This window comes from Battus philenor, unplaced genomic scaffold (genome assembly GCF_028537555.1).
Source record: "Battus philenor isolate CCGP_79_NKW_IND1 unplaced genomic scaffold, ilBatPhil1.0.hap1 SCAF_20, whole genome shotgun sequence".
Classification (NCBI taxonomy): Eukaryota; Metazoa; Arthropoda; class Insecta; order Lepidoptera; family Papilionidae; genus Battus; species Battus philenor.
Window position 1 is genome coordinate 12055470 of NW_027181683.1, and position 14620 is coordinate 12070089.

General features: G+C 35.9%; 1 protein-coding gene across 2 annotated transcripts in view; it reads left to right on the plus strand.

Annotated features, from left to right (window-relative positions):
• Positions 1 to 12929, plus strand: part of da (daughterless) — a 59482-nt gene extending 46553 nt beyond the window's left edge. Inside the window, exons 9-15 of one of the 2 annotated variants that reach the window (XM_068766203.1) lie at positions 467 to 541; positions 1607 to 1712; positions 3055 to 3144; positions 6652 to 6747; positions 7536 to 7681; positions 8599 to 8708; positions 9710 to 12929. In XM_068766203.1, coding sequence (XP_068622304.1) covers positions 467 to 541; positions 1607 to 1712; positions 3055 to 3144; positions 6652 to 6747; positions 7536 to 7681; positions 8599 to 8708; positions 9710 to 9760 — 674 coding nt within the window. In that variant the 3' untranslated portion in view covers positions 9761 to 12929. Of the gene's footprint in view, positions 1 to 466; positions 542 to 1606; positions 1713 to 3036; positions 3145 to 6651; positions 6748 to 7535; positions 7682 to 8598; positions 8709 to 9709 lie in introns of both variants that reach the window. The other variant, XM_068766204.1, reaches the window with a different exon arrangement.
• The last annotated feature ends 1691 nt before the right edge of the window (positions 12930 to 14620 follow it).

Sequence of the window (14620 nt, forward strand, 5' to 3'; positions counted from 1 at the left end):
TTAAGAGTATAACTTTCCAAAGTTATGTATGTACGATACGCGCAATAACGTAATTCTTGCGGGCATTAGGCTGTAACGAACTTTTTTGCCATACCATCAAGGGTTAACATAATTACCGAGAATTCAAAGACTATAGTTATATCGTCATAATTGTCAGACTGCTTAGAGTTAGAAGATGGTAACTCGTTTGGGGGCAAGTGCACACATTACAAAAAATACTTTTTTAATATTTTAAGAAATTAATTAAAAAATATATTAGTTGTGGCTTGCCATTATAGGGAAGTTCAATCTGATTCCAGTTTGTACCAATTGCTCCTATGGTATTCTTTTCATGACGCATTGAACTGATTGGTCACTGTAATATGTTTAAATAGAGTAAACTCGTTTTAAGGCGTGCTGCTAAGTGTCTAAGTTAATTTCTTACCAAATAAAAATAATAATTAATGAACATTTGGTTTGTCGACAGCGAGCCGGCTGGGAGCGCTGGCGCATGCCCCCGAACCGCCAGTCAAACTGGAGCGACATCTACTGCCCAATACCAGTAAATAAATTGTATTTATACTAATCTTGGTACTTACGTAATTAACTTGCATACTACAGATTTGACATTTTTTTAGTACCGATAGTGTATAACTAAAATTTTTGACAACCCTGATCTCCCTTCGCGCCTCACACCACATGTTTTAATATTGTTATAGACGAAAGTGGTGAAAATGTTTAGTTTTTTTAGCTCTGTATTACCTAAAGGTATTCATATGAGGAGAGTATTTAAACGATATTGGACCTTACGAACCATACATTAAAGTCGATTTCCGCTTGGCTTCCGGAAGTTAATTGTTTATTGTTGGCATTTGAAAATGTACTCTACACGAGTTTAACCCTCTTTTATATAAATATTATATATCTTACATAGGGTCGCTGAAAGAATTTTAAAATGGGGCATGGCACAAAAAAGGTTGGGAAACACTGCTCTGTACAGTACAGTATACATATACGTAACAATACTAAGAGAAGTACCTACATCATAATGCCTTCGTAACTTTTGATTTGGATTCTAACTTTGACAGCTTTATTATACAATCACAGGCGGGATGTCCTGATCTGCCAAAAAATTCGCAAAATTCCCTTCCACCCATAAAAAGGCTAGTTCATGTCTATTGGCATATTAACGCGATTGCTTCAGTGGCGTTAATATGTAAATACCCTAATCGGTATAGCACATCGGCTTCAACCACTTGAACATATACCCCCCCATAGACTTCAAATAGAAGTTACAGTTCAAAGCGGCCTGTATCCAAGGTCATCCGAGGACCTTAATAAGGTCTTTCTAGCTTTTGGGTGATCCGTGGTTTCCACTTCAGAACCTTAAGGCACCATCGGCATCAATAGAGTACATTATGTGACGTGACCACTGCCACTTCATTTGGCACGTGGAGGTCCGTTACTTCTCATCTCTTCATAAATAGATCCTGTAGAGTAATCCTCTGTTTAGCTCCCTCCATGGCTCATTGAGTGACTATAAGCTTGTCAGTAAGATGGATTTTGCGGTTAAGATTTCTTTTGGATAATTGTTGTGTCTATAATGAACTTATTTTTATTCTTTCAGAGAAACGTAAAGAGCCACCTGACGCGGTGCTGGAAGCCAAGCCTTCATCCTCCAGCGCCGCGGAACACAGCAGCAAGCCGCCCGCCAACAAGCGATCGCGCAGATAGTGAGTCTACACGCATGCATATGCACGGACACATACACACACACAAGCATACACACCGGCTCCTTTGGAAGGCTTGGATCTTCGATACCTTAAAGAGGTTTTATGCTAGGCGCTCTCTTCGCCCTATCTCCCCAAACTTGTGGGTTCTGATTCTCCAAACTTTTGGACAATAGTAAAAGATTGAACACACACTCACAGAGAGAGATACACAGAGAATGAGATAAACATACTCTCTTCCATTTCATATTTTTAAAATTTAATCTATTTAAATAATCTTCGTTCAAAACTTTTTGGTATGGTAAATAGGGCAGACCGCAACTGACACTACACATTTTTAAACACATATATGTTTGCTAATATATAATGCTGGTCATATTTATATTAACTACTAATAGGTATGGCAAATGCATTAAAACTGTTATTCCATAGTAGTATTTTTTGTGGGTAGTTGTAAAATTTTTAAATTTATGAACTACCCACATTAAAATATTTGTGACCAACATTGTATATTTGAATATGAATTAATATTTTTAGAGTCGCAGTCTTTATATTGATTACTTTTATGTGTAATGAATAGATACTTGTATTTCGTATGAATTTTTAAAGTTTAATAACATTTATTACCAGTGAATTCGTAATCATTATTACACAATACTTCAATTATTCTCTGAACTTGTGTCTGTTCAACAGTTAATAATTTAAAATTTGTCCTATATATAGCATTACTGTTTATATGAAATTGTTTATATCGTTTTACATTATTATGTTTATTCCTATACCATTGTTCACCTCTCATTCCCACATAATACACAAACCGTAATTCTGACGTAGGTATTTGCTATTTGTGAGACCTTTTATCTTATGCACATCACTCGAGCAACCACGCCGGAGATTGGGGCCGAAAGGTTCCCAAACGGCGACGACTAGCCGATAGACGCGGCTTGGGAAGATCCCCTGCTAGTGGAATAGACCATATAGTCAGGGTCGCAGAAAGCAGGTGGATCCAGGCAGCTCAAGAGCAGTCATTGTGGCGTTTATTGAGGGAAGCATATCCCTTGCAGAAGGTGACTATAGACTGGCATGATGATGATGAAGTAATACCAGGCTATGGTCGTAAGCGTAGCGTACGAAGCCCCCCCCCCCCACAAAATAATCGGGGAGGCCTATGCCTTGCAGGGGCCGTCAATCAGCTGACATGATGAAATGTTTTAGTTTTTTATTAACCGTGTTAAACTACGTCAGTGTTATGGGTTTGTGGTGTTATACGTGGGAGTGGGAAGTGAGCTGGTGGGTAAGAGAAAGAGCCATGTAACAAGTTTGGAAGTGGTGTTGTGGCGCGCAGCTGCTCGTCGGCGGACGAGGAGGACGTCGACCCGGACACGAAGGCGGCGCGCGAGAGAGAGCGGCGACAGGCCAACAACGTGCGCGAGAGGTACTTACGCACACATTCATACACACACACACACACCCACACACCGCAGTGCGGATATGTGAAATAAGGAATCCGTCATAGTAACCATCTGCATGACTAAAGCGTTCGACAAAATCTGGTATAATGGACTCGTATACAAGCTGCACGATGCCGGTTTGCCAGACCGTCTCGTGTGAGACTTTATGAGCGATCGAACTTTCCAGTATCATGTCGAGGGAGTCTGTTCCCGACCACGCCCTGTCCGGGCAGGCGTGTCCCAAGGATAGGTCCTAGGGCCGGTTCTATACATGCTCTATACCAGGTGTGAGCAACCTTTTTTGGTCGGAGGGCCGCAGTTTCAAAAACAGTGGGCCATGAAAAAAAAAAAGTATATTCAATATTTAAACCATGTTCTTAACGTAATTTATGTTCGTAATCAACCGATTTACAACTAATTAGACACTTTTATTATCTTTAGAGCCTTGATTCTAGACTTTTTTTAAAAAATTAAAATTTACTTGCCTCGAGGGCCGCATGCGGCCCACGGGCCGCGGGTTGCTCATCCCTGCTCTATACTAATGACATAACGCGTCAAAAGTAGAGCTACTTCTTTTTGCAGACGACGCCTGTTTCTATACCTCTGGCTTCGCTGCACATACCATCACATGTCCTAGGACAGTGATAATTAATCCCAGAAAAATTACGCCAATGCAATAGAAGGCTTAAAGCGCAATTACTCCCAAATCCGTTTCCCTCATGGACAGACCAATGCCATGATCCATGCAACATGACAACACTTAAAGTGCGCATGTCGCTAACGCGCAAAAGGCAACCTTCGTCTTCGCTTTGATCCGTTACTAAATGGCCTGAGTAAATTGTCACTGTCAAATAAAATTAAACTTTAAAACTGTAATTAGATTCTTACAGTACCCGGCGATGAATATTGCACATCGATAGAAAGAGACAATCGGCTAATTTCGGCTTCATAGAGCACTATCTCTGTCCCACAATACTTATGTGACGTTTTGTCAGTCGTTGTATTTCGTGCGAGAGAGATAACGCTCTACGGAGGCAAAATTAGCCGATTGTCTCTTTCCAAAGGTCATGTGCGATATTTATCGCAGGGTACTGTACATACGCAATCCCGAACTTTTCGCATGCGTGTCATTCTTGCATATGGCCATTTGCGTCGTGATAAGCTTTGAAATCTAGATTTTAGATTTCTAGCTCGATTGTCTAGTTATATATCTATATTCATGTCATTTATACCTCTACAACTATTATTATTTATTTACATAAACAATTAATTATTATTTCAATATTCATTTTTTCTAAATATATAGGAATGCTAAAAAGTACCGTTTTATCGGGTTTTCTTATTTTGGTATTAATATATAAAAGAATTATTAATTGTAGGCATGTATAAAAAGAAATAGACAGAACATAATAGGAACATTGTTTAATTCAATCAAATAACACAAACCATCAAAGTTAAATTTTTCAGAGCTTGCAACATCATCGCTAACTAACTGCAATTGGGTCATAGTGTATATACTGTCACTAATTGTCTCGTGTCATTGTCTGTATGTATGTTTTTGTGTCTTATAGGTCGCAGGTAAGTTTTCTTAGCACAAAATATATCATTTGAATCTTATCCATTATATATATTAACCTTAAAGACATCCCTCATTGCTAAAAGATTTTTTAAGAAATCACATAAGAAAAAAACTCCTTTCAACGTGATGTGCTCTACTGTTATGCAGGTATATTTCCAAACGGAAGATGTAAGGTTTTCGAACAAACTTAGAACTGTCTACCAAGTTGTGATTTTTTTTATGAGGCCTCCGCTATTGGGACCTCTCCTTCCACCCCTATTTTGTTGGGAACAGGGTTTTTTATTTCTTAACAATTTTTTCAAATGAATTTTTTATTTTCGTCCTCGTCTTCCATAGTTCACAATATCTTATTTTCTTCCTTCTATCATTCCATAATTCGATCTTCCATTTCTCAATCATTCCATTCCTTTCATCCATCCTCAAATACTTCAGTTGTATTTTCTATTGCAGTATCACAGCTTTTAGTTTATTTATTTTTCTCATGTACATTAATTTTATATTTTTTATTTTGATTTTAATAAATCTATTTTAATAAGATTAAATATATAATAAGACTTACAATATTTTATGTTTAACTACGTTTTATTGTTGTTAATCCCTATTAATTACATAGGGATTTTATATTTAACGTCCTTTACTTGTTTTAAATAATTTTAAAAAGTATATATAATGCCACATTATATATACTGCGGTCGCTTTAAAGATTCTAGAATGGCGATCACAAGCCAGTAGACATGACGCTGGTAGACAAGGGTTAGATTGTGAAAGTCGGATCGTCTTGGTGAGATTTAGGACTGTATAAAAATGAATGAAATATATATGAATCGAATTTTTTTTAGTCACATCACAACTTGAGACCAAATTGACAGATTTAATTAACATTTCTTAAAGTTTGAAGTAGTACTTTGTAGAAGGTTTTTATGGTAAAACTCTGTGAGTTTTGAACACAAATGTGCAAAACAAGAACTGGAAAACTTCAAACTTTAAACTTTGCGTATTTGTCAGTTCACTATGAACTTTACTACGTGTGAAAGTATCGATAGCAAAATTAATTTATAAGGCTTATGTCTTCCCCAAATATTCTACGTTATCGTTATCGTCATGCTTCTCAGACGGGTTTACAATCGCAGTACGTGTAATGGATCGCTCATTCTTTGAAAACTTGTTTATGTGCAGTGACAATCCTATATAATTAAGGCACAAAGTGTGATTTATATAAGATTTTTTTCTGAAAATCGAACCTGTGATATGCGGTCGCAAGTCTCAATCCTCAACCGCTACTACGACTATAATCCTTTCTAATAAAAAAAAAATCTGCACTGACAGCTAGTTTAAAATATTAATAAAATTATATTTCTCGTCCTGGAAAGGGTCAAGATTAGTTGAGCGACATCTTCGTAACGGACTTTGAATAACGGTCTTTATCAAAATATCTTTGTCAAATTTCTGGTGTTACCTTTTTTTAATTAATTTATTATAAAAGGACTTAACATTCCCGCATGATAGCCTAAACTAAACAAATAAATCATCGTTTCGGTGACGTTTTCAAAGTATTAACGAGTCATTCATTTACAATCTTTCGTTCATTCGCTTGAAGCTAACAAAAGGTCTTGGGTTCATTCCGGTCGAGTTTAATCTATTTGAACAGGAGGTCGGCTGTCTCTCTCTCTCGCGCGCAACCTACGTGCCCGAGGTAAGGCGTGTTGTATTGCGTCTATATTTCAGGATAGGGCAACTCCTATTGACTACAAATTAAAAGAGTAGATCAATAAAGAAAATATGTTAGAAATATTTCTAAATAAGAATATGGATGTTAAAAAAGACTTAGAGTAAAACTATAATGTATGTAAAACTTTTAAAAGGGTTTATAAAGAGAGATTGAAGGTAGTCTAAAGATGGCGTTTGCCAATAGTTGCTCGTCGGCGGACGAAGGCGACGATGACGCGGACCCTCAGGCGAAAGCGCTGCGCGAGAAGGAGCGGCGGCAAGCGAACAACGCGCGCGAGAGGTGAGCGGCCACCCTAGCCTGCCCGTACTGACCTTAGCCTGTCCAAACTGGCCCTAGCCTGCCTATACTAGCCCTGAACCTAATCGGGCAAGACCTGCCTTATAGGCCCTCGAATACACGGCGTACGTTGGCATAAGACAACGCTTATTGTCAAAATACACTATGACCCAAATCATATGTTCGGTTCACTATATATAGATATAAATTTAGATCGTAAGTTTGTGTCAATAATATGAAATATATGGAACTATTGTTACTGCTGTCAAATATAAGGGAATAAATGTAAATTGCAAACTTGAATATATGTTAATACAATGATTTAGTGGCGTTTGTTACTTTGATAGCCTTTTAATTTGCACTGTAGAAAATTCATTTTCTAATTTTACCATATTTATTTATCGTATTAAATAAATTTATTAACTATGTATTGTATTTATATAAAAAAAACAATAGACCCGAACAGTTCGTTGCGGAATAAGTAGTGCATTTGTACTGAAACTTTTTTATTTCTCCAAATAACCAGACGTAATGATGGATTCGAAATGTTACGTGTGTATTTTCAACGTTTCTTTAATGTTTTTTTAATTTTTATCCTGAATTTGTACTCGGAGATGGAACTTAAGTCGCTAGCAATGTAGCATATATCATCTGTATAATAATTCGATCACAAAATAAAATGTTTATAACTTCTTTATATATCAATTTTGATATCCTATATCAATGAAGTATGAAATGTCTCAGGCGTGACGTGTTAAGAAGGTACAGGATGCCAATTTGAAATTTTGCAGGATAAGGATACGAGATATAAACGAAGCGCTAAAGGAGCTGGGCAGGATGTGTATGACACATCTGAAGAGTGATAAGCCGCAGACGAAGCTCGGGATACTGAACATGGCAGTGGAGGTCATCATGACGCTGGAACAGCAAGTCAGAGGTGAGTGGGAGATTCCAATAACTTCCACCAGGTTAGCGGGGGCAGATAGTAAACAATAATTATTTTTTATCTGTAGTCGTTCGAAATTTAAAAACGCTCTTTATTACTATATTGTCATTGCGTTATCTATATTTCTGATGTCATTCATTTTTTAATAGCGTGTTCCATACATTAAATGACAGCAATTATCCTGTATATACATTGATTATATACTATTATTATATTTCTTGACAAAACTCCTCTTTCTCGCTCTCGTATTATAGATTAGACCAGAGTTCCCCAAACTTTTTTTGTCGTAGACCCCTTGCCATGTTTTTCCGTGTTGAGTAGACCCCCTACTTACCTGATATTGATTTCCTGTAAATTTCTAACTGTAGTGAAGTTTAGTGATAAAAACTTAAAGTAAAAACACATGTTAATTTATACATTTATTAATTGAATTTAAATTAAAACTACTCAAAATAAAATTGTGTATCTGTTATGTAAAATATACGTAACATTAAATAAACATAAAATAAACTATAAATAAAATATCATAAGCAATAAGTCAATATTTTTAGTGAGAAGGATGAACCTAATGTTTTAAAAATAAATTATCAACATTTGGCATCAATTTTGTAAGGTTTAATACATAGGTACTTTTATAAATAATGTAAATGTTTTGATATTATAAGATAGTATGATGTAAGTAAATAGGTACTATCGGTGTTTGTGTTGAGATCCACTATCGTGGACCCCCATTTTCATTTCATGGACCCCCCAAATTTATTTTCGCTGACGTAGACCCCTTGCAACCTGCAAACCTGCATAGACCCCTAGCGGTCGATATAGACCAATTTGGGAATCACTGGATTAGACGAACATATATATCTATGTATTAAATGTAGATGAATTAATTGCATGTGTGTTGTACACAGAACGCAACCTAAACCCGAAGGCGGCGTGCCTCAAGCGTCGCGAAGAGGAGAAGGCGGAAGAAGCGCCCAAACTGCTGGCGGCGCCGCTGCAGCACTACCAGCCCATGCCGGTTTGATGCTTTTTTGTTAACTTTACCAATACAGATTATCCACACATGTATATCTTTCTTCTTCTACACTTACATTTTTCTCATGTTTCTCTTATCGAACGTTATATCAGCTGTAAGAAGTTGAAATAAGGTTTTAGTAATTTCATTAACACAATAATATACAGTACAGGGGTGACCAACCTTTTTAATCAAAAGGCCAATTTAAATTTTAACATTGGTTAATTATTAACAAAACTTTATTTTTAATAAACATCAGAATTAAAAAATATACCAATTCTAATACAAAAGAAAAACGAAAATCATTTTTTTGATACAACTGTATATATACATACGCAGCTTACTAATCGTGCGTCAATCAGATGTGATCGGTGTTTATTATTAGTTATTTCGGTTAAGCATGTACTACTATTCTATTATCATTAATTTTATAACAATACATTGATGAGAGAAAGTCGACATAACTAATACAATTTTATATATAATAAACATGTTTAAGCTACAAGCGGCTCGCGGGCCGCGTCTTGTTCATCCCTGATATAGTAGAATTTGTCATACTCAAGACATAAATAGATATGAGGTATATTTATGAAACACTGTCCTGTATGGACTGAATATTATATATGTCGACAGATATATGTATATATTTCCGGCATACATAAAGGGCCTATTTGTCTGAGTAATGTTTGAGTTCGATGTCACTAACATATTTCTAGTGTTGACAACACCCTTCCCATAACACAGTTTCTGAGAATTTTGTTACATACAATTAACAGCGTAACAACTCTGCAAATATCCAGATGCCCCGACGGTTCTGTGAAAACTGTTACGCATGCCGGTTTGTTATTTGGTATGAGGATATCAGAGTTAATTTTAAAGAATGAAATTTTTACAAAACATGTGTTTACATCATATTTTTAACGAACAAGGGATTTTACTCTATTATTTCATATAGTGTCAAATTGTTGCCGATTGTATCTAACTAGTTGTCGTTTTGTCTTCAGGGTTTGGGCCCGCTGGGAGGCCAGCCGCCCACTGGCGCGCCGCCGCAATAGCGACGCGTCGCCCGCCCCTGCGCGCTGCACTGACACCAGCCCACACCGCACTACCTGCGTCTACCTGCCCGGGGCTCCGGCCTAACTCTATCCCCCTCCTATCTCTAGCGACCTCGCCTGGGGACGTGGGGAGAGACCAAACGGGAGGCTGGCATCATTGAAGTCAACATCAAGCACGCCTAAAAGGACAACTTCCATTCCGAGGCCCACCTGCGTCTATTGACCTTGACAGAGGGCGCGAAGAGAGATGAGATGGAAGCCTATCGTCTTTGGAGTCAACTTAGGGATACGTGTACCAGATTAACCCTTATTCCGAACGCCACTTTCTTCTGGTGACTCAGTTGGGGGCGGGGAAAGCCTCCGGAGTAGACGCCACTGCAATCAACTTTAAGTTACGTCTGCCAGATAACTCCCACCGGACTCCTGGCAATCTCAAATGGGGCGTACGGACGAATCAGAGAGTCAGTGCCTTGGAGTCGCGTCTACCAGGGAGGGGCACTAAAGCACCCCAGCGAGCTAACCCCATCGCTCTACATCATTACACGTTAAAAGGCATTTCAAATTCTACATGAGTAAATTTGGAATAGATTTTTTATTGTACCCAAATACAAATGAGGGTAGATTTAGAACGAACGATTTCTAATCTAATTTCATCTCTTTGTAAATATTTGTCATTTCTCTATTATTGATTATGTGTTTACCTATATGTATTATTGTGTTTTGTCTCCTCTGTCGATAATCGTTTGTTTTAAATTTACCTTTTAATAAAACGACTGTTCGCCTTGAATTGAACGTGTAATGGAAATGGCGATGTGAAAAATTTTACAAATACCCTCAACTTCTAGGGCAACGTACGAGTTCGTACAAACAGGTCTTAAAGACACTGGTTGTTGCCCCACCATGATCAGCGAGCGTTCGTCCCAAAGAGTGTTTATGAAATGCAGCGCGTAGTGACATATACCTTGGACTATGATAGTTGTAAGTGTGTATATTACTAGATATAGACTATAGTTTTATATATCTCGGAGACGAGCGGGTCGAGGTTGGCCTGATCTTGTAAATTACTAGCCTAGAAACTATATAGGTATTATAGATTAATTGATAAATCTATGAGAAAAGATATTTTTAATTACGATTTTAAATTTTTCGTTTCGCTGCCATAATGTAAGTCCATTTATAGGTCCATTTTCGGGTAATTTTAAATATCATTGCATCGCCGCACGCTGTCCTGCATTATTTACCCAAAACGATTCATCCCAGCGGTCATTTCGCAAATCGACAATAATTCACTCGTGAATGGACTTTGGATGTTCGACAAGAGTCTTTTTTTTTTTGGGAAAGACAGCGGTGCCCTGACTGTATTCAGTTGCAAATTCGCCATCTCGATTTTCCTGCTCAAATCATTGTATTATATTTTTAAAATAATAAATGAAATGTGTTTTTAAATGAACTCTTATATGAGTTGAAGTGGAGTGACAACGGTTTGAGTTGGTGAATCCAGTTGATGATTTTGCCGGTGCGGATTGGTTTGGGATAGATTGCTTTTTATAAATGTGTGGGCTCGTCGCGCGGCCATATTATTTATTAAACGCATGCATTTATAGAAAACAATTTGAATCGTTGCGTGGCTGCTAACTTAAGGATGTACTTAAGGGATATTATTTCGTTCTCTCTGTACCAAAACTCTCCAGTGAAACTCTATTGGTTTGACAATTAGTGTTAATCTACGCGCGGTCGTAGTTATTTTTTATTTTATTTTATTTTTTATTGTATACATTTATTTTTATTTGGTAGCTATTTGTTGTAGATGTTTTTTTTTTTTTTTGGATGACGTACTTACGGATTTTGTGATTGATCACCACACAATTTACTATGTGGAAACTAAACGTTATTTTATCAGCATTTTATATTAGATATAGCGTTTACAGTATAATTTTGAATGTGTCATCCCGTTTCGCGTAGTAAATTTTGTTGTGACGTCATCAAATAGACAAAAATCAATTTTTTTAATCTATATTACGTTATGTTGAGTCGTAAAATCGTATTGGTAATGTTAATTTTAACATTTAATTTATATCGGGACGCGATCATGACAATATTTACACACTATACAGTTATTATTGATAATATTTTAATGTTATGTCAAAAAGTGAAATAGTGTTGCCATATGTGTAAATCACCCCAATATATGGGGTAAAATTATATCCAGTGTACGTGGAAATTATGCAACACTCGTTTAATCAGTCGAATGTTTACTTTTTATTTATGTCAAAAAGACTTTATAAATCAGCGCAATCAATCAAATTACAATTGGAATGATTTTTTTTGTTGATAATATGATTTTTATTTTAATGTAAATAATTCGAAGCTGCCAAAAGCTCAATGAATTAATCATCGCACCAAACAATTGATAATGATTTTTTTTAATCAAACAAATGTTTAATTTACCTAACAGAGGTCCGTTTGAGGTCTACAAAGGAACAATTACAATGTGTACTAGATAAGTAATCTGTTAGATTATGAGTAAAGTACAATATTGCTAGTTGTTTCCGCGTTAGGTTCTACTTGAACCTTGTATTATATAGCAATAAGGTTGATTATCGACTGCGGTGATTTTAACTATAGGCACCCAATACTGCGTTATGAACTAAAAATTTCTTATTCGATGAAAAGTTCAAAAATTATTTTTTTAGTGTTCTATCGTAGTTCTTAGGTCACTTAACATTACTTGCGACTCTTTAGTTTAGCTTAGTTGACTTTCTCTTCCATATAGAATTTAATTTAAGTTTTTTTTTTTTAATTAATTATTATATGAATGTGTTCCCTGTCCGGCCGGACGAGAAGACAGATTGGTACATACAGATCCATAATTTATATCGAAAGCTCAGATCTTAAGGCACCGGAGGTATTATATTCTGTTCTGTTACATAAATCCTGGAGATTATGTACAAGATGAGGCTTATTTTGCAATTTTTTTTTGTTTGTTTTATTTTTTTTTTAATTTTGTTTCTGTTAAGGCGACACCAGCGGCCGAGCACTGTATCATAGAGCGTTTGGTACGTTCCCACATTGTTCAAATGCATAGCTTAAAATGATATAATTACAAGAAAGTTCTAATTATAAAAATGAATAATATTAATTAAATATAAATGTGCCATTCATTTTGCTACTGATGTGTTTTATTTCCCATTTCTTCGGCTAAATGTTCATAGGATTAAGGTTGTGGACTATGGAGACACGAATTTTCAGTAACTTTTGTAAAACAATATCTAAAATTAAATTTATCGTTTCTCTGGTCCAAAATTTTTTAACGTTTTTCCTTAGGCCTTTTAAAATTCCTACGCCCCCTGTATAACATATATATTTGAATTGCCCCTTCTTAATAAACTGCCCCCTGGAGCGTAGGCCTCGCGTTGGGAAACTGCTTTAAACAATTATAGTCCATTTCCTTTACTAATGTTATATTGATTACTAGATAAATATGTACCTGATTGTATCATATATATAAAATGCAATCGACATTCTATGGCTAAAATGATGATGATGATGATAAAGTTAGTAGTGGGCAGACGCACAGCGCGCAGAACAGATGATGGTAGAGTCATAAGGTTCGAGTGGAGACCACGGATCGGCAAGAGCAGTGCAAGGCCTATTGGAAATATGAAGAAAGCCAATGTTCAGCTGTGGACGTCTCAAACTAAAACGATGATATACTCATCAATATCAAAGAGTACATATTGTATATGGTGTTCTAGATCATGTTTTAGTGTAACAATTGTGTTTTATAATTTACCAGTCTAAGTCAATATATCAAGGTAATAAGAATAAATGTTTATTTACACTCAAAAATAATTACAATGGCCTTGAAAATTGATACAGAACCATAAACTAAAATTTAATTATCTGTTGTAATTAAAATTACCATTCTTTGCTTCATCCATCGCAATGAGCACAGAGTATGAGTGGAATAACGAGCGAGGAACACTCGCACAGATCAATTCAAAATTTAATTTTATTTATTATTCTAGTTCTAATTTTAAATATTTACTTCCAAATGTTCTCCGAAAAGCGTAATGCTGTAGCAGCAGCTGTCAGAAGACTTTTCTTATATTCAGGTTATCATTCGTCGCCATATTTATGAATTTCTCGAAGTACTGTCAAATATTTTCCCTAAGTACCAACACACTATTATAGGCTTTGTTACAATTTTAAAAGCACCTTAAGTTACTATCGACATTGCTCAGTGTATTGACGAAAACTGAATACATGCATCTATATTTCTTTACTTTATCTATTTTAATTCCAAATCCCACCATTAATTATTGTTGCGAACAATATTGGCAGACCATTTAATGACAATAATGAAATAACTGGCTACTTATTAAAAATCATCTATGGTACGGGTTTATAGCGACATAATCGCGAACGTCAAAACGCTTTCGCTTATGCACTGCGGAACCTAACTGTCGTTGTTATTGTCAACAATGCGTTAAAATACATTGTCTGCTTTTTTAGCTAAACCAACAAAATAACTTCTGTAAATTAATTCTGAAGAAATGTAAAATAGAGTGCGTGTTAGTATATTTATTCTAAAATATAGTTACCAGAAGACAGCTGTTCAAAAAATAGTTTGAGATAAAGTACATTTATTCCGTTAATATTTTCAGTTGTTGAACTACCTTCATTAATTTTTCTCGGTTTGAACTGTAAATTCATTGCGATCGTAGGTAGCCGTTATTACATGTCTACGTGTTATTTATATTTGAAAAACCAAAATAGTTTCATACAACTTTATTAAAACAAAATAGATGAATATATCATTCACCAGCATTTTCTGTTTTGTATTGCCTCTGACTTACA